The sequence below is a fragment of the Antedon bifida genome, chromosome 6 (assembly GCF_963402885.1).
Source record: "Antedon bifida chromosome 6, ecAntBifi1.1, whole genome shotgun sequence".
Classification (NCBI taxonomy): domain Eukaryota; kingdom Metazoa; phylum Echinodermata; class Crinoidea; order Comatulida; family Antedonidae; genus Antedon; species Antedon bifida.
In genome coordinates this window covers 7,084,380-7,106,789 of record NC_136231.1, presented here as the reverse complement: position 1 = coordinate 7,106,789, position 22,410 = coordinate 7,084,380, and the positions used below count along the sequence as shown (strand labels likewise).

General features: G+C 31.5%; 1 protein-coding gene across 1 annotated transcript; it reads right to left on the bottom strand.

Annotated features, from left to right (window-relative positions):
* Window positions 1-2,841: 2,841 nt before the first annotated feature.
* LOC144845048 (neuromedin-U receptor 1-like) lies at window positions 2,842-21,431 on the bottom strand. The gene is made up of 7 exons (XM_078702176.1): window positions 21,389-21,431; window positions 21,034-21,087; window positions 14,928-15,354; window positions 8,988-9,111; window positions 8,185-8,517; window positions 7,422-7,569; window positions 2,842-3,853 (listed from the first exon to the last, which is right to left on the bottom strand). The coding sequence occupies exons 1-7, from the start codon at window positions 21,429-21,431 to the stop codon at window positions 3,831-3,833; spliced, it is 1,152 nt and encodes a 383-aa protein (XP_078558302.1). The 3' UTR covers window positions 2,842-3,830.
* Window positions 21,432-22,410: the final 979 nt, after the last annotated feature.

The window sequence follows — 22,410 nt, the reverse complement described above, 5'->3', positions numbered from 1 at the left end:
TTATTTCAACGTTGGATCAACATTGATAAATTAACGTAAATTACTAGTTAGAAAGACAATGTTATTTCAACGTTGGATCAACATTAATAAATTAACGTAAATTTCTAGTTAAAAATACAATGTTATTTCAACGTTGGATCAACATTGATAAATTAACGTAAATTAATAGTTAAAAATACAATGTTATTTCAACGTTGGATCAACATTGATAAATTAACGCAAATTACTAGTTTAAAATACAATGTTATTTCAACGTTGGATCAACATTGATAAATTAACGTAAATTTCTTGTTAAAAATACAATGTTATTTCAACGTTGGATAAACATTGATAAAATTAACGTAAATTTCTATACAGAAATACAATGTTATTTCAACGTTGGATCAACATTGATAAATTAACGTAAATTACTAGTTAGAAAGACAATGTTATTTCAACGTTGGGTCAACATTGATAAATTAACGTAAATTACTAGTTAAAAATACAGTGTTATTTAAACGTTGGATCAACATTGATAAATTAACGTAAATTTCTTGTTAAAAATACAATGTTATTTCAACGTTGGATCAACATTGATAAGTTAACGTAAATTACTAGTTAAAAATACAATGTTATTTCAACGTTGGATCAACATTGATAAATTAACGTAAATTTCTTGTTAAAAATACAATGTTATTTCAACGTTGGATCAACATTGATAAATTAACGTAAATTTCTAGTTATAAAGACAATGTTATTTCAACGTTGGATCAACATTGATAAATTAACGTAAATTTCTAGTTATAAAGACAATGTTATTTCAACGTTGTATCAACATTGATAAATTAACGTAAATTACTAGTTAAAAATACAATGTTATTTCAACGTTGGATCAACATTGATAAATTAACGTAAATTACTAGTTAGAAAGACAATGTTATTTCAACGTTGAATCAACATTAATAAATTAACGTAAATTTCTAGTTAAAAATACAATGTTATTTCAACGTTGGATCAACATTGATAAATTAACGTAAATTACTAGTTAAAAATACAATGTTATTTCAACGTTGGATCAACATTGATAAATTAACGTAATTTTCTAGTTAAAAATACAATGTTATTTCAACATTGGATCAACATTGATAAATTAATGTAAATTTCTAGTTAAAAATACAATGTGATTTTAACGTTGATCAACATTGATAAATTAACTTAAATTACTAGTTAGAAAGACAATGTTATTTCAACGTTGGATCAACATTGATAAATTAACTTAAATTACTAGTTAGAAAGACAATGTTATTTCAACGTTGGATCAACATTGATAATAAAACGTAAATGACTAGTTAGAAGGACGATGTTATTTCAACGTTGGATCAACATTGATAATAAAACGTAAATTTCTAGTTAAAAATACAATGTTATTTCAACGTTGGATCAACATTGATAAATTAACGTAAATTACTAGTTAGAAAGACAATGTTATTTCAACGTTGGATCAACATTGATAAATTAACGTAAATTTCTAGTTAAAAATACAACGTTATTTCAACGTTGGATCAACATTGATAAATTAACGTAAATTACTAGTTAGAAAGACAATGTTATTTCAACGTTGGATCAACATTGATAAATTAACGTAAATTACTAGTTAAAAATACAATGTTATTTCAACGTTGGATCAACATTGATAAATTAACGTAAATTACTAGTTAAAAAGACAATGTTATTTTAACGTTTGATTAACATTGATAAATGAACATAAACATTTTATTGAAAAGAAAATGTTATTTCAACGTTGATTCAATGTTTATTAATAAACGTAAAAAAAATAGTTAGGGAAAAAATGTTATTTCAACGTTGATTCAACGTTTGAAATACGCTGACAACATGATTTCAACAAATCAACTATATTTCAACGTTGATTCAACGTTGAAATTATGTTCTGTGCCCACTGGGATGAGATGGTAATTTATTTGTCACGAATAAGGCAGTTCGAAAACGAATTTGATTCATATTTTACTTTGGCTTGACAATGAGCAGCAAGTTGTTGATATCGCTTTGGATGCACATGAAACGGAGCCTCGCATGGGTGGGTGGAGGATCGACTCCGCGCGCTGGGGCCTAGGCCTAGTAAAGGTTTGGGAGGTAGGCCTTCTAAATTCGGGTTTTAGAACAAAGTACATTTTAGGGCACTAAATTTCAACAACATTATATATTGAATAAATTAGTATTAGTCTCAGCGCTTCGCGTATCTTTCCTGGCCGTCGATCATTCACGGACTATCGGGCGGCATACACGCTCTCTCGATCGTCGTGTGTATATGTGACGTCGTGAATATAGATGCTCCCGACGGCCGTTGAAATAGAATATTGCAATGGCGTGAGTAATTTTCGCTAATTTACCAAGGTATCTTAAAATTTCGTTTTTTCTCAAAATACTATACATTTTGTTTTTATTTGTATGGGTTTGTGTTAATTTGATACATTTAAATAACATGTGTGAATTTCTTGAAAATCGAAAGTCCATTTCAGGTCCATTTTAAGGCGCACTATAAAACTGCCACAAACAAGAACAAAACAAAAACAAAAAACTCCAAAAAAGGTCAAAGATCAATAATTTCATTTCATTCATTTTTTGACAAACTTTTTCCTTAAAATTAATAAGATTTTGACGCCATTATTAATTATCTGTGACTAGCGGTTTCCAAGATATAGAGTATTATTAAAAATGGCCGCAAATATTATTAAAATATGCAAATTAAGCTACTTCCCAATGTCCAAAAACTTATATTATATAAAAAGCTTTTCTAGCAAAAAGGGTTTTCACAAAGGTTCACTTTTAGCTAAATCTCATGGACTATTGCACAATTTTGCGTATTTTGGAAAATTAATAGCGCCCTCAAGCTGACGTATTTTGGACAATTCGCGTATTTTGGATAATAATAGCGCCCTCAAGCTGACGTATTTTAGAAAAAAAAATGTTTGAACTGGTGTTCACCAAACCTATAGGGCAGACGTGGACACTAAAAAAAATATTATATTCAATTAAATTACAAATATAAACATTCAATCCTCAAGTTGGTAGACATACCATATTTTCACAAACCAATTCTTGGAAAAAAAAACCCATTATAGTACATTATACAATTTAATGAATAAAACAGATATCTATAAAGAACATCTAAACTGTGTTTACAGTGATTTTATTAAATATTCTGTAACATACACACATTTCCACAAGACTATGATAACAACAAACCATATAATACTGTATTCTAATGAGGCCAACTTAACAAATTAATTAACAATTTTGACTCTTTCCACTAAGCAAAGAATTTAACATTCCTACTACTGCGATTATAAAAAAAGAGTACAATATAGTGCAAACTGATCAAAAGTAGTTTCGACTTTTTGATTCTACAATTACCGTATGAGATAAATGAATTTCCTATATTAAATTCTTTATTACATTATGAAAATAATTATCTTTTTAAACATTTGTTAATTTATATTTTATACCGTAAGCTTACATTTTTAGTTACCACTGGAAAATTTTTTTTATTGTGAATTACAATTATATAACAGTTATGAAAATACATATAAAAATGAATAATAAATTTATAAATATCTATGCCATACTTATACAATATTACACATTGTTTAACAGTTTCAAACAACTACATTTTTTGTGACATACTGTACCCTATTTTTATACTTATAAGAATTCGTCTCTACCCTTAAAAATGTATTTTATATTACATAACACATAACAGCACACTTCAAACTAGCACAGAATATAATTGCCTTTGTGTGAAGAAGGTATGGGCTCGATTTCTTACGTCTGAGCTATCCTGCGCATGCACTTATCCCTGTAAAAATATATTCTATTTACTCTAAATGAACGAATAAATAGTAATTAATTATATAACAAAACATTTAGTAGTAGTACAATTCTGGCACTGTCTGAAAACAATCGGCTCCGATCACGGATCTAGTGTCGGCATGAGGGATAGATGAGATAGAACTCACAAAGTAGAGATAACAATGTATTCCATTTAAGTATTTAATACACCTCGCCTGACTTGTACCTGATGATGACCTGCGATAGTCAGTTAAGATGTATCTAGTTACAGCTGTAGTATCTAGTACGTTTTTTAAATTTATGATGACACCCCTCGTTCTTGTCTCCGTAGTGCGAGGCGAGTGCAAGGTAAAAGGTGTGATGTTTAGCTTGTTTTTCCTGAAATGTCTACCCACCCTGTTACTGTCGTAATATTCCTACCAATAATTAAAGCTGACGCCGTGGAATGTAAAATTTGTTATAATAATGGGCATCAGACATAATCTGCCAATCAATAAATAGTATTTGAATAAAATAATACGAAATTAATCTATAAGAATATCGATTATCATACATATTTTTCAAAAAAATAAATCATAAAGTACAATTACTGTGTATATGTACACTAATGTAAGTTACGTGAACTTACGTGTAAATAAATATGTACTATTCACATTCTATCTCTTATCTATATATAAATTTACGTAAGGGCAAAATTCGGTAAATCGCGCGTTATTTCTAGAATGTTTACTCGATGGTATATAAAGTTTGTTAGAATCTCGGTACTGATTTAAACCACCTGATGTAACCCTGTTTACTAATTAAATTGAGTTCGATAATTAGTTATTGACAATTAAAACGAATCTAGGTTCAACGATTTGCCCCAAATAGGTGTGTTTTTCGATCGTGGTATACACTGTCTAATGGATGTCCATCTTGAAAAATACCCGCAGACAATAATACGAGGATGCTTCGCATTTTCCTATCTCCTCCTACGATAACTGTTTTTAATGGCTGAAAACCGGTGAACAGCTCGAGTACAGCATCATAATGTTGAAGACAGGCCGATTTTCTTTAAAAATACTATTTTGATAAATTTAATATACGTTTATACAAATGTATTGACTTGCGATGAATGGAACATTCCAATCTCTGTTCCACAATTAAGCGTCTATTCCCTCAGGCGTCGTAAAGGCAAGTACTGTATACTCATAACAGAAATTTGATCCATTTTTTTTTCAATCTGTACTGCAGAGGTTGGATATAGATTTTTTTTAAACGGATAATGAACTAGCGTTTTCAGTCGCCGTATATTATGTACAAATCGTTATTATTGCAGTTAAACCACCCACATCATCACCCTTCCCTCACTGGCATGAGTGGCGTTGTAAAGCCAGTAGAGGATAGGCCTACGGTGCATCACATGCCCTAAACGCAGAACAACTTTGGTGGGTAGGGTAAGAACCAAATTAAAGTATGAATTGGCTCTAAGAAACAATTGAAAACCATTAGGCCTACTAATTAAGTTGAGTTAGATAATTTAATATTTATTGACGATTAAATCGAATTTATGATTTGCCCCGAATAGAGGTGGTTTTCACAAATTGTTTTACATTATATAAACATATACACGTCGTATTGATGTATCGTTACATATACTGTACAGTTTCAATCGACTAGGACGGTGATAGTTTCAACAAAGTATTACATCGCAATGTTTTACTGTGTTTAGTGGTATATTATTTGTAAAACATGAAAACAATTAATATTTCGTTACTAAATGGATAAAGAATATATTTAAAATTTTTTCCTCTTTGCACCCATCCTCTTCCCCATCCCTCAACCCTAATGTTACATACAAAACACAAATTATTAAGTTTGTTTAAATTTGACTTAAACAATTGCTCTCATTTTGTAATAAGTTTCTCTTGCAGTAAGTAATTTTAGTTGAGTATATAAATCACAGTGTCTATTTATTCGTTCCTGTAAACGACATGTATTATTGTCCTGCGGTACGTACATTTGAAATCGCCAGTTTTTAAACGCTGAAATTATTATGTATTCGAGAACCATCTAGTACATCCAATTTACCATGTTACATAAGCCTTTGTTTTTCTTCTCATATTATATTATATTTTAAGTATTGATATTTTCTAAATTATAAATAATACCTGTACAGAAACTAAAAATAAGCTGTAAAAATAAATAAAAACATATTTACATATTTTTCAACGATAAGTTAAACATCTCTATAAACAAACAATTTAATTTTAAGATCAGTTTCTCTTGATGCGGTAATGAGGACATTCGTCTGTCCTCATTGGTACAACCAAATCATCTATAATTCTCGATGGTAGTTTTGGTTCTGTATTTAAATTCGATAATGTTCTCATAAAATAAAAATATTTATATATTCTGATATGCATTGAATTGATTAAAATTTTATATACATTTTATATTCATGAATATTTAAGTAACATTGCTAATTTAATTAATTACTTTGTAAGCACTTAAAGTTATCTTATCTTATTAAAAGTATTTTTGAGTTTTTAAATTGTACTTCATTACATAATACCGTGTATACAGACTATCTGTTGTAAATTGTCTCTTTATCATGGGATTGATTATATTAAGTATGTTTTTATAACGAATAAATGAATAATAATAATATTAAGCAAGCCAAATAGAGTGCTCGATCGAATCACATATTTCCATTCTTTACGGAAAACAGACCTTTGCTCTGTCATGCAACATACTGTATTCTGTAAAGATTGAGACAATACAATACATCTAGGCTGTAGAGGATACTTTGACTGTTATGTCTCCCTCTAGCATACTTTGAGTGTTACGTCTCCCTCTAGGATGCTATGATTGTTCTAAAGGTCTCCCTCTATATGTGGAGCCGCGACAGTTTTTCGAAAGAAAAAGATCGATCGAAAAGAAAATCGATATATGGCCCGATGTGTTAATTTAATTCAAGTGAAAAGGTTTAGTCTAAACGATTATAGACAACGTCTTATATAAGTCAAAGATGATTTCCAGGTGGAATACGATCCTGAGATGAGAGCGCGTCGTCTTGTAGTAATTAGTCAGTACAGGTAAACAGCTTATTTGTGTTAATTATACATACTTTTAGGCCTACTTTCTATGGACCAGAGATTCTTATATAAAAGATTGAATAAATGGATGAAAAAGTTTGTGAATCTGGTAACAAATGGATATCTGGAATAATGCGAACTTATTTTTTTTCATATTTGATTTTATCAATAAATTTGTTGAATAGAAAACTTTTATTTAATTTTGAAATGGATTTGTTCTAGCAAAACATACTTATTTCTATGATTTTCGTCTAATTTTGAAAGACAATCTATTATTCTCGCTAAATCAAGGTCTAATCCGATTTTCTGATACCTCTGATATGCTGTAGCGACTAGTTACAGTCCTAGAGGAGTTCAGGCCACCAGACACACTGCGCCCAATGTTGTTTGTAACGACATCCGTGGTTTTGGTACAGCACAGTGTGGTCTTGATAGCCGATCGGAAACTTTTTGACATGAAAACATAGAGGAATGGATTCATACAACTATTCCCTATACCTAACATCCTCGTTAATGTATATGTAAGCCTCATGTGTCCTTCATATGTTACGTTGATGACGTCGAACCTACCCAGAAGTTGAAATATCATAAAAGGTCCCCATGTCAAAAAGTACAGCAACACGACGATGAAAAGCATCAAGATTGCCTAGGTAAAAAAAACATAAATATCATCATTAGTAGAATGCTTAAATATGACTATAATAAAAATGACTTAATATGACAAATTACAGGTACTGGGTGTGATCGGTTATCATAATGTATTATTGGCATGGAATTCATTGGTGCATATTGGAAAAATATTTTTGAATTAATATCTAAATATAATTTATTTGTGGTGCAGTAGAATTACATTGGTTGTGGTTATAATGTAAACTGCGGCTGCTCCTCGTGTCTCAGGCTAATCTCCCTTTGGTACCGTAGTATCTGACGTCGACGTCCAACAATGTTATTTGAAGCTCTCTACAGTGAGAGGAGATTGGCAAAAGGCTTCCTACTTTCTTGAAGTTTTATGTGGTTAAGTTATCAGATAGTATTAGCATTACTTTAACTCCCTCCCCTCCACTCTACAGTATAACTGACTTACTGGATACCGCAGTGGCTCAACGCGGAGGCCTGAGGCCTCTGGTTTAGGAACCCCTAGTGGGGGTGTTTTTAGCCTTTTCGACATAATTTATCTTAATGCCTGTTTTTCCTCTGGACACTGCTCAGGGGCTCATAGCAGTTTCGCCAATGCCGTAGCATTGTTACTCTCGCCGCCTACCTGATTTCTTTCAGCCTGTTGTCGCTCTGCTTTGCTTTTAGCAGGTTTCTTATGTTTGGCTAACTTTTTGGTCAGCACTGCCATCTCGCCGTTCATTGATGCAGATTTGCTGATCTTGTTGTCTGACATCTTTATACTTTGTAACCGCTTACTCTGTCTAGTGCTCTTGTATAGAGTGACAATGACAATTGCGTAAGCTACTCCCATGATAATAACAGGAAAGATAAATTTTACCAAGAAGTCAAACATGGCGTTCATTTTTTTCCAAGGTTCTATCACGCTTGGGCTACACGTTGCCCATCTATATATGTCCCACACATGCGTTTGATATATCTATTTGGAAGAAACAATATTACTGTAAATAAAAAAAGACAATATTGTTTACATGTGATGGCAAATAAACACTAGTAAAGTAAAGGGTTCAGTTAGTGTTCCAATCAGAAAGTACAGATGAGAAAGTCTTGGGGTTTTATTTTGTACTGTAACCGAAACAGTTTCTTCTTTGTAAAACGTATATACAGCAAACCTTTACGATTTACCAACTACAAATTTAGTTTAATAAAAGCTTCTGAAAAGGTGATTTCTTGGGTAAGGCATGATGAATCGATGATGTTATTATTTCATTAACTGGATATAGTTTTAGTAATCACGCGTAATATTACACTTATGACAATTCTATTGCCATGAATAGAGCGAATTTGTATTATAAACAAACAATATTCATTATTGATATAATATAGTAATAGTAATCTCTCATTTTAAAAATATTCAATAAAAATAATAACTCAATATTATGACATTACCTGCCTGTATGTATTTGGTACTGCGCATAACGCAGCAGCCAGCCATACTCCGGCAATAACAAGCCGAGCACGTCTTGTTGTGATAACAGATCTCGCCTGAAGTGGATATTTGACAACATACAACCTTAAAAGAAATGAAGATAATAAAGCTAAAGGAGATGAAATATTGTGACAATATTTTGCATGTTCTTCAATAGATAAATGTTGTTAGTATTATTCACACCATCACGTGTGATGGCCTACATAAATTCTTTGTTCCAAAATGAATATAGGGCCTACTGCAGAAACATTCCATTTATCAAATGGCTTGAGTTTATGGTGACATTTTGGTTAAAATCATACAAGTTATTTAAGTTGGCTACATCGTAGAAAAATAAATAAAGGAAACACGATAAATAAAAAAAAGATGCTGGTCTTAGTTAAAACCAGGTATTAGGAGATAATGAAGTACAATTTTCAAACACATCAGTAGGTATAAACTTTACAAAAATCGGCTGGTTAAATGTCTGTTTAAATCTATAAAATAAAATAGAGAACATTTCGTCATCTGACGTCATTCGTTAGATATTACATCTAATATTAGATATGCAGATGGACATTGTATAGCCATCTGTAATGTAATCAACCTCAACGACACGGTAGCCCGTAAGACTTATCTAGTCATTAACGGTTGATAAAGCTACTCAAGGAGGCTATTGAGATTTGAAAAAACAAAAGCTTGATTACTATATTATTAACTTGAAATTATATATTTTTGGGTAAATCTTTTGCAATTTCGGTCTTCTTATGTCTTTTTTCTATTTTTTCCCACTCCCGTAGGTCATTTATTATATACAACACGTATTACGTAATCCATACAATGGAATACACAAATCGTGATTGAAGTCAACATTGAATTCTACTGTAAATCTATTACATTGTACAATGCATCAACGACAAAAGTAGTTTTTATTTACTATATTTATAGATAAAAAATTAATTTCAAAACTTGGAAACAGATGTCCAGGAATTACTTAATAATTATATTCAACATATTTATTATTCAATATATTTATATAGGCCTATATTCAACTTACGGATATACTACTTTTGCATATAAAAATATCATGCACAAAATACTTCCTTAAAATAAAATGATATTACATCTAATAATCATCGCATAATCTTGTTTCAGTCTGCTTTCACATTTAAAAATTGTTTTTGTGGTTATTCCATTCTTGCTACTAATACAGTAATTTAATATAACCTTTCAATTTGGTAATTAATCAGCGACATTGTGTTAGGGAATATTAATTCTGATTACGTATAGTGGCTTATATTTATTCTTACAAATGTCTGCTTCGAACTTTAACCTAACTGTACGTTATAGTACATCACAGACGAAATGAGTGTATTTATGCTTATTCAATGTATTAAAAAGATCAGAAGCCTTCACAAATTAATTTCAAACTTACTAGTACTTAGTGGTTGTCCTTTTAATTACTCCACTAGGAAGATAAAGAGGCCTAATAACTTGCCTTTATTGTATATAAAATAATACCATAAATATGTTAAGACCTAAATGACTTAACACATTGTACATTGGCCCAACTACTCAAGTAAAATAACTCCTTTTGATGATGACTTTATATCAAATAAAATGTGAAGTGCCAATATATGGACATGATGATGTCATATCACTACCATATTTGAGCATATCACTACCATAATTTGGGCACATAACACTTGTTTTGTCAAACTAGTTTGATAGTGTAGACAGAGCTTTAGATTCGCCATCAAAAGAGCAGCGGCGGTGGTTACACCAACAGGATGATAAATGAGAAAACTTGCGAAAAAAAAGTAGTGGGTTCGAATCTCGCCCGATTTCTTCCACAAGTCATATCAATGTACCAAGTACAATTTTGTAATGATAATTAGTATATTAGATTTTGTCAACAAAATAATAATTATTTGACAAATAGTAATAAAGTATTACCACCGTAGTAGCTAATCAAAGACAAATAAATTAAATAAAATGACAACTTTTTACAGTATTTTAAATAATAATAATTTTACTTAAAATGTTTCTATATTATCGAAAGAATAGTCATTCCAAAGGTAATTAATTGGTATTAATATTTGTATTACTAATAGTAAAGAATTATTCTGTATAGATTTGTTAAATATGGAAAAAGATATAATAAATATATATACAACTTGATCAGGTTGTTAAAGGTTGAACATTGTATTTTGTATTTTTATATGTTTTTACTTTTAAAATGTTTTCTAAAAACATATCTTGATGCTTTCTTGTATTGAAATAATTAAAATATAATGTACTTCTACTTTTTTTCCCACAAAATTTTGGACAAAATAAATTGAATCTTAAATTTTTGATCTTGATGAGCTAAATTTGTACGAGGTTTGGCCACTTAAAAAATATAATTTTAGTGAATGACAGCAACATTTCATATTTTGTTCATCAAATTATTACAATCAGACAACCTAAATACACCAATAACTTATATAATGTCAAGGTGAAATAAGCCCATAAGTGCATCATCAAAGTGCATTCAATAAATCATGTTAAATTTCCTCTTTGTTATAAATTGTTATAATTATGATCCATTATCTTATTATCTGAATTCAATATCTTAAATTAACCCATTAAAAAAATATTCGTAACTATGACGTCATTTTGATAATGTAATAACACCAAATAGATGTACTGTATATGCATATACATGAAAAAATGTTATTATTAATGTGCTTAGTGCTATTGTATTGTTTATTAAAAAGAATGAGATACGATGTGTACTTTCAGAAGATTTAAGCTTTTTTTACACTATCAGAAATTTGTTTGACAAAAACGTGCGATGGGCTAAAACATATTAGTGATAAGTCGTCATCATATCCATAATGGACACATCACAGTTTTCTCCCTCATTCCTCTCATTTTCCCATCCGAAAAAAAAAACAATATAATAATATTTCCCATTTTCATTAAAAGCCCAGTTCAGGTAAATCATTTTACTAATCATTACAATCGATCCAATAATTGTGTTATTCTTTTTTTTAATCAATTTTTTTAATAAGCATTTTTTGTTTAGCCAAATTAAAATTCTGTGTTTAAAAAGAGATTTTTTCGTCATGATTCTTGAATTTTATTCTTTTGTATCCGTTTTGGTGCTATAAAACAAGTTTATGCTAATTTTAGACATTGTTTAATCTCCCCAATACACGAGAGTTTTGAAATTCTACATAATAATATGCAGTCTGAGATTTTTTACAAATTTATTTTGTGTTATCTTTCTACACTCTTCCCTGCTATCTACATAACAAAAATAGTGTAACGGTGGTGTAGAGGAACTGCAAAAAAGTACTGAAACTGTCATATTGTGATGTCCTTAACCAGTCCCTGTCATCTAAGACGACACAATCATAACCGTATGATAGAAAAATACACAGACAGGTATTCTATTTATAAATATTATTATTTACACATAAGCTACGTTAGAAAGTATTGTATCGGATTTTAAAATAACAGTACAATAAAAGTCAAAGACATCAATTTATGACTTTTGTAAGAAAGGAAACTATTCATTTGAACACACATTTTTAATCTGTATGCTTTTGGAAAAAATGTTTTAAAGAAAAGAAGAACTCTCAAAGACAGCAGAAAGTGTTTATTCCAGAAAAAATGTTTGACGGTTTTCTGTTAAAGATGTATTTTCCTCCATGAAAAATAATTTTTCTTTTTTTTTGTTGAATATGCCATCTTAAAGGGGGGTTCCGGGTTTAAAATGAATAGTAAAAAATGTAAAATATATTTGTTTGTCTCTTGAACGGTAAAAGTTTCAATTTATATAAGCGCCCAGTGAAGCAGAACGAAGGCTGTGAAATGAGGCCAGATTACAAGTGCAGCTACGGCGATATGACACTGTGTTACAGAATAGGAAATTCGTGAAATGGTCAATCTTCCGACGACTCGTTATCATTAACCATATCAATTACTTTTGTAAAATTATACTTATCTGATGTAATTTTAGTCGGTCTTCCCATTTATGAAGTCAATTTTCTATGAAAATTTATCAAAACAGTGAAAACTTAGATATGTTTGCACTTTACGTTTGCCGATTTTCGCACTGACTTAGGGAAAGCCTTCAAAATCAATGAAGCGTAACGTATACATTCCTGAGCGAGGAGAGCGAGACGACGATACACGTGCTCTCTCTGCCCATGCCTGGCATCGTCACGTGATAAGCAGATACAGTATACAATACCAAACTGGTCGGGTCGAGTATACCCCGTCTATAATCACAACATGAACGATGTACAGTATTTGATTGAAGGTCGACTCGACCTACCGGAATGGTATAGATAATATAGCTCGAATGAGAGAGTTGGAATATTTGTAAACATAAGTATTGCTAATTTTAACAAGTGTAGCCTATAGTAAAAGGCCTGGTAGTATCAATTCGCATAGGGTCTACTACACTAGCTAGCTCAATTTTTAACTGGGCCGGATCGGCCAGGTCTCCTTCCTACTACCTGGTCTACTTGCTTGATGCAGTATCCGCTTTTTTGGAGAGTAAACTAGGCCTATTTTAGGCCTACTTAGACGATCGGGACACCATAGGCATACGTGCGGACGGCGATCGGACCTTGTTTTGCCTCAATATTTACAGCCGATTTTGTAGAACGTTTTAGGTTTAGATTGTTTAGGAGTTTGGTTGATAGGATGGGTTTGGATCCACTGAGTTTTGTTATTTATGGGCCAATCGTTTAGTAGTACTAGTAGGCTAGCTAGGCCCATGATGGGCCCCAATGTAAAACGTAGGGTAGCCATCGTGGCATGGAATCCCAAGTCAGAATGGCTCTCACCCATGACAACAAATAATTTAGGCTAGGCCTAGCCTAGTACTTGAAGCCGATAATACGATCTGTACTATTCGAGGTATAAAAATAGTATAACTGTATACAATCTATATATAATCTGTACTAAATTTTGTATTTCATTAAATGTCAAATAAATATATGCTACTACTGTTATTATTACACTTTAGGCCTAGCTTAGAAAATCTACAAAAAATGTATTTCACAATGATCGGGTGGTTGTCGTTTGACAGGGGAGAGGGATGTAAATTAGTTGACAAACACACTGTACATGACGTCGCGAGTTTGGAATCCACTGATGACGTGATTTTGTGAATATCTCATGAATATTAATGAGCTTCCCTAAGCTGCTAAAAAACAGACTTTCCATGAATTTACCCTAAAATGTATATGAAATTTAATTTTTTAAATTTCTCGTTATTACTTCTTCATTCTGACATGTCTATATTGTTATAATATTTTTTATTTAATAAATAAACGATATTTAAAAGCAATTTTAAACCCAGAATCCCCCTTTAATGTCACATAATACTTATCCACTTTGACTAAAAATTGGATCTAAAAAACATGTATTTACCTGAAAAAACTGTAATTTTAAGCAACAATGGTCAAATTGATTTTTGGTTGAATTTAACCATTTATTAAGTGAAAACCTTATTTTCCCCTGTTTTTTCTACGGAAGTAATTAACTTTATTAAAACTACAAAATAACCTATTCAAAGTCTGATTTCATTAATCTTCATTTTTCATGTATTTGGGGGACAATACATCTTTGAGTAAGTTCTATATAAACTAGTTCAACTAACCTTTTCCATAATTATGTATCTGTCCGTGTGAAAAAAGATGGAGGAGTTACTTTCTGCATAAAGTCTTTAACGCTGAAAAGCGCAAAGTGAATGAGAAACAAACAATACCAACTGGTTCGCAAGTATGCCAGTGTAAACGCAGCCGATTACCGAATATTCCTAAGATGCTTCGGAAATAGATAGTATGTGGATATACAGCACGTGGAGGAATCAGGCGCAGCCGTAAAAGGAATTCAATTTGTTAACATAATGTACCTACCTCTCAATGCTGATAAGCGTTAGTGTGAACGAAGAACAAGCGAACACCAACTGGTTGATTAAAGTAAGAAACTTGCAGACAAACGGTCCCATGTGAAATTCGGTAGCATAAAACGTGTACATCTCAGCTGGTACGATGATAAGACACACTAGGAAATCAGCAACAGCAAGACTGACCAGTAGCATTGCTGGCACACCTTTCAACTGGCGACATCGATGTATCGAAAACAACACAAGAATGTTTCCACAACATCCCGTCACAAACACTGTCGTGTAAACACACCATGTGAGAACACGATAAAAAGTTTCATCTTCATTTGGATAGTCGTAATAGTATTCGTAGTTATCGTTCGGTGAATCGCTCGAGTTTAGCGTCAGGCTTCTGTTCAGCAGGCTGGTGCTATTCCCGGGTTTGTAGGTGTCAGGTTCTAAAGTAGAAAACACAGTTATAATTTCAGTATATGTTTCTTCAAACGTTGATACATTTTCATAAGCTAACTTATCAGTTTCGTTAATAATTATATCGTCAGTCACCATTTTTCAGTCATCCGTAATTTACAAAGTTATGAGTATCATTAGTATTGTCAGACGACTATTTTGTTTAAGAAATACAGCAATGTTGGAAAACTAAGAGAATGTTAGATCTCGAGTCTTTCATATTGTATCCGGATAGTCACGGTACTTTAGATTCATCTCCGTCAGCCAATAAGGCAAAGGTTCTATAAATTAGAAATCAAATATCAATTTAGAAACATCAAACGTTTCTATCAATTATAAGATGCAAGCTCAAACGAACACAGTGTTATGTAAAAGAGCAATTTGATTGGATAAGAGTTAAGTTCGCCTAAATGTGTTTGTACAATAGAATCTTAATGAAAACGCTTAACAATGTTTTAACCAGGGGAGAGTGAACCTTTATAGACAAATAATATGTAAAGGTTTTACTGTAATTGTCCTCGAATTTAACTGGAAACAGAGAAAATGTTGATTAGGTCCTCATCCACGGAAACACGGTAGCCAGCATATGCAGCAGTAGTTCAGCACACCAAATAGTGATACAAAGTTGTTTAACGTGCACTGTGTACATGGGACCAATCGCTTTACTTCTCATGCAAAGTTATAATGTATGTGGTTCTTCCCGATATTTAGGTTTTCATTTTTATTATACTAATAATATTTTTGATACAGATGCGGTAGTCATCTTGAGGAGTCCCTGCCCTGTTTGCATCGCTTCGTTGTCGGCTAATTGACAAAAACCTTACTTTGCTATTTCTAACAATAAAAGTTTTGTTTCGTTTGATTTATCGTGTAGCTAAAAATAAAAATACCAAAGTTAGATCTTTTGTCCAAATATGGTCGCTCAGCTCTCAATACATTTCTACGCAATCAACTGAGCAATAAAATAATCATGAACACAAAATGAAATGAGAATGACGATAAACATTGTTAGATGATAATACGTGTATGTCCTTGCAATTGTTTTTATTAGTATTTAAGTACGTTTACGAAGTGAATTTGTGTTGTTCTAACTTGCTCTGATTTTGTTACTAAACTGCTGCCCACATAGCATTCACAAGAAACACGACAACGCAGTGAGAAGACGTTTGACTTCATTTAGGCCTAATTCAGAAAATGGAGATCTTATTTTTATAGCTTTTTCACTTTTATAACATAGATAGAAATATGTCTATTTGAACTAAAATGTCTCCATTTAAAACTAAGATAGTATAGTATAACCAGTAAGAGAGAACGAAGATATTGTTGTTGTTAACGTTTTCCGTCTTCCGACATTAGGTTTTCCACAATTTGTTTCCATTTTTTTCTGTTTATGGCAGATAGATAGTTTTAAATTAATTTACAACTGGCGCTCCATAGATAAGAATATAGTCACAGACCAAATTATAATTCGTAAGTGCAGAATTATTCGCGTAACATGTCACTGTTATTACATAGTATACAGTATAACGATATGAATAAAAATGTATGCAATGTCATGATTACACTACAGTATAGGCCTAGTAAAAAGTAGAATATATAAAATAATGTAAGACTGCCATTAAATGTGTTTATTTAGACAAAATAGAAATAAATTAATAAGAACGTTGACATTACTTTTGAATATTTATATAATTTTATCAGTTTTAAAGCATTCTAATTATATTCATAATAATGAGAAATGAAACATTATGTTATTCATGAGTATATCGTCAAAATTAAATATCTGACATTAATTAGTTTATATTCATATTTTTGTACAGGCTTTTGTTATCCATGTATTAATGCGCCTCTAGAAATTGAAAGAAGAACACATTAAAATTGCAATAAAAAGACCAATAACAATGTCGAAGTACTTATTTCTTCCGAATGTCTGGTAAAAAACTAATAATACTGTCAACAAAAATAAAACATTGCGTAGATTATTTATAACGCTATAACGCAATCTAAATGATTGCTAAACAAGCTGGAAACTAGTATACGAAATCGAATAGTTTACCTTTTTATTCGACTGCATGTGGTATCCCAATATAATGCACATGATTGTAATGATAATACAGTGTTTAAGAATTAAATAATTAATTAATTAAATATAAAGGTATTGTCGTGGTATGTCCTCAAAATTAGAGCATAATCCATCATCGTTAATTCCTTTCAAAATAATTTGTCATCAGTACGATATCGTAAAATAAAAAAGTCATATTCATGGCCAATTACATCCGTTCATGATTGAAAGATAATATAATGGTCTGTATATCATTTTATTCTACATTATATTATTAATGAAAACAAAACGAAATTATATTATTTTAAAAAATATTGTTAATAATAAGATATGAAGTATAATTTATCTTTTTTTAAACAATGCCCAGAGGGCGTAATAAGTCTATTATTTATTAGTGACGTGTCCTGAAAGAAATATTAAAAACAATCGTGGATTAATGACATGCTATTCAATATAAAGTGCTAAAATAACAGAATTCCAAGGCGGTTTGTCTTGTTTTGGTATTGAACGCAAATTCCTTGGTAACGTTAATTTATTTCGTTTTGTGAAAAATAATTTACAGGGACAAACTAATAGCACAATTATTTCGTTATATTCTTTTGTGTTGTGTTGGTGGGTGTTCACTTCACGCACGTCTGTTCCGAAGGACGACACGTAGGCATACAGATGATGAATGCACAGCATTATAGTGCGTCTTTTTTCCTTCTGATAAAGAAAGGTAATTTTAAAGAAAAACACATTTTTGCATGCATATCATATCACAAGGAAGTATAGCAGGAAGTACAATATTGTCGTATTTAGCGGTTTTTGCGAAAAAAAATATAATTTACAGAAAACCAAAAGATGAAATGTGGTAATTAAAAATGAAACAAAATTCCAATTCCAATAATGTATTTCTTCACCACATTATACATAAAGGAAGCTTTAAACTGTACAATTATTTTCTTTTTCTTTCTTTTTTTCAAATAAAAAGCCACACTGTAGTGAGGATCGTGTGATAGGCAGATCATTCATGGAAAATGTGTTCAGTTCATGGAAAATACACATATATCGCCTAGTATCACCCAACACTTTGACCTAACCTACATGAGACATGACCACATGTGATAACATGGTATGCTGTATTACTGGATTTTCCATGATACTGGAAAAAGTGTAGTATGTGGAGATACAACACCGAGAATCATATAGATTTGATTCTTGTCAATTCGAACCAATGCAACCGCATTGCTTACTGCATTTATAAAAGTTCCAATTCTCGGCTGAATACTACTTGTTTTTACTAAACATTGTAGGCCCTAAAGGGAAGTGTTTTCTATGTTTTTGCATAATTAATTATTTTCTAAATTTAGGGAGACACCCGCGAAATGTACTCATCGATGATTATCATTATAACAGATTAGGTGGGTTTTAATTTAGTACGGCAAATTAGAAAGCGGGTTCATTTCAATAATTAATAATTTCTAGACCCACTATTCCAATCCATATTTACTGGGTCAGTAGTAAAATGAATGTGTACCTTACTCCTCATTTACAGTGCAGCCTCGCAATCAAAATCAATTATTTTGATAAACATTTATTCCAAAATTAATTCCAAATTAAATATTAATATCGGTGACTCTTACTCTTATTGTTATGACCATATATAGACCAACAATAGTAGAGACGGATGATTCAATATAGAAGTCCTTTTAACAATAACTATCGTAGCATAAATTATACTATTGTAGACCTAGATGGGGAAATAGTATTACTTGTATAGTCTCTTACTTGGGAAATATAATTAATTAACTAGGTGACAGAGAAGATATTTGGTTAGAGTTTACCCTCTATTTCATACTTTGCGCTGACACTGACAGTATGAAATTCTGATGTACATTTTATTATTTAGTCTTTTATATCTATTATTTAACCGTTTTAATAACATGTTCAAGTCAATTAGCATTTTACAACCTTTTCTTTTGTGATTCTCTTTTGTGATTCGGAACTATCTACTATTATAGAAAAAGATTAAACTTGACCAAAAGCAGAGCACTGTCAATGAGAATAAAAGGAATGTTCCAAAGATGAGTACATTCAATATTGCTGAATGTACCTTTCTAATTATTCCAACTCTATATTAATATCAAACAAACGAATTGGTTTAGTTTATATAACCGTTGATCTTAAAAGGTAAGTTTTCTATCGATCGCGAAAGAACAATATAATCTGAGCCAATGTCCTTTAATTAAGGAGAAATTTAATCGGCCATATCCGACAGACTGAATTGAATATTAATGAATTTAGATGATGAATGACAAGGTGTTTTCTTTAAATCATCACAATCATCAACTTCAGTATCATCTTATTACGTTGTTATAACATCAGCATCAAGTGTCTATGAGAATAATACTAAGTGCCTCAACAGGGGTTGATTCGAAATTTCACGATGTGGAAGGAAAAAATAATACAATTATTGTTCGCACGATCTGTCAAATGAAAATCGTTATATTAACGTGTGTGCGCTAACCATCATCTTTGTGTACAATTTCTTAATCAGAAAGTTAGAGATTTAGATTAATAAGAACCGATACAAAACGGTCGATAGGTTATCAAGTGTTGAACCAATTAACGTGGAATGGGAAGGGTGGTACAATGGCGGGCGTAACAAAATGAAAATGAATATCTTAAATTAACGTGCGTTATAACCCATTGGATCCGATGTTGCATAAATTGGCGCACACCAGCCACACTCCTTCACCACCAGCCAGGCAAAAATTAAACAAAGGCATGCGTCGAGGCTTCATCTCCCTAATTTTCATCCATAAGTCCCAAATCTGTATCTGCGATTAAGCGCTGCGGCGTAGCTCAGTTGCCGGCGACAAGATCCGCCGTCGTATACGACCCGTCGTTGATTTATCGTCGCCAGCAATGGTGAGTAGGTATGAGAGTATATTACTGGTAAGCTCTGTCTACACTATTAGACTAGTTTTACAAAATATAATGTGATGTGCCCAAATATGGTAGTGATATGCCCAAATATATCATCATGCATATATCCATGGCACATCACATTTGTTGTCACATTCTTTGTCATATGTTTGATAGTATAGACAGAGCTTTACACTGAAAACTGAATTTCAGTCGCCGCCCACAAAATGCTTTGGATAATTTACGGTGGTATTGTAACAAAATGAATTGTTTATTGATCATCATAACATGGTTTTTACATTCTTTTGTTCGTTAATCGTAACATTATCATCTATGATTTGATTCATAATGATAAATAGAACGGAGTTCCCGAATTTAAATTGGATTATCAGAACAATACAGTTTGATACTGGTAGATTCGTCAGTCTTCAAAATGTGTCATGAACAATAACAATAACAAGTTTTAATTGTAGAATGAAGACGCGAGAAGATTATTTACAGTCATACTCGCTTCTTCGTTAGAGATAATAAGCACTCAATGTTACAGTTGTTTATGCATCTAGGTTGGAAATCTTTACAATATTGGTGTAATATATTCCGTGGCGTAACGGCTATGAGCGTTCATGATCTTGTATAACTTGTATTATAAAATATGAATATTAGTAACTTTTAATTTTAATTAATGGAATTAGATTACCGTTTGCTTGCATCCTTAGTGACGTTAAAACGCAGACGAATGCTTGATTGAAATCTGAAATTAAAACAAAATATGTATATAATATTAAAGATTATGAAATTAAACAAAATATGTAGGCCTAATATTTATGATTAATTTTTGCTGTTTCTTAAGGTTTCCAATGCACTATAAAGTTCATTCAATTTTCAATTAATAATTTGACTTTACAAAATTGTCAAATTACCATACACGTAAACATACTTTATCTGATGTTCTCAAATTAGAGGGCGCTATGTACAAATGTTGATATATCAAATCTTCCTAGCTCAGATTTTTACACATAAATGACATACTGTGAAAATGAATACAGAATCACCAGCCACAGGGACTTTTAATTTCAAAACTAGGACTCTAGACATAATGTAGAGATTATCATTAGACTCCACTCTAGATGATAACAACTCATATGCATAACTAATTCGGTAAATCGCGCGTTACTTCTAAAATTTTTACTCGATGGTATATAAAGTTGGTTCATACGTTCGGTACTGATTTTAACCACCTAACGTAACCCTGTTTACTAATTAAATCGAGTTAGATAATTAGTTATTGACGATTAAATGAATAGAACATTCCAAGTTTCAGTCTCCCAGTTATAATCATTTGGTATAACACAAGTAGGTAGATTTATGGGCCCTTGGGGATACACTTAAAACCTTTAGATTAAATACATATTAACCATTTTTGGTCGCCATTTGAAGCGTAAATGTCTTACTGTGAGTGTTGGTACTGTTAGATATATAAACACAAACAAATACAATTTATTACCGACAGTTGTTTCTCAACGTTTGTATTAATTAATAATTACAAAAAAGTACAAACGTCGTAGTGGTGTATCGTTACATATATGTAGGCTACTTTACTATTTCAATCGACTATGACGGTGACAGTTTCAATGTTTTATTAGTGGTATGTTATTTATAAAACATGAAAACAAATATTTCAAAACTAAGTGAATAAAAGAATATATTTAAAAAATGTTCCTCTTCCCCATTCCTCAACCCTAATGTTACATACAAAACACAAATTGGGTTTGTTCAAATTGGACTCATTTTGTGCCAAGTTTTTCTTTCGGAAGTAATTCCCACGGTGCTTTTAGAGGACTACATATGAATCACCGTGTACTGTATATTTATTCGTTCCTGTAAACGACATGTATTTAGTCCTGCGGTACGTATATTTGAAATCGCCAGTTTGTTTACGCTGAAAATAATATGTGTATTCGAGAACCATCTGTGGGCACGACCTAGATGGTACGCGAGCGACTCGAAACATTGTGGATGCTGGACCACCCGTACCACTATGCTTGCATGTAATTTAGTCGTGGTATTTTCAGTT

Bases quoted from the DNA above. Each gene is read 5' to 3' on its own strand.
- LOC144845048 (XM_078702176.1), bottom strand. From the start codon at position 21,431: ATGTCTAGAGTCCTAGTTTTGAAATTAAAAGTCCCTGTGGCTG. The intron at 21,088-21,388 runs GTGATTCTGTAT...TTTTAATTTCAG, and splicing joins ATTAAAAGTCCCTGTGGCTG to ATTTCAATCAAGCATTCGTC. The intron at 7,570-8,184 runs GTAGGCGGCGAG...TTTTTTACCTAG, and splicing joins AACAGGCTGAAAGAAATCAG to GCAATCTTGATGCTTTTCAT.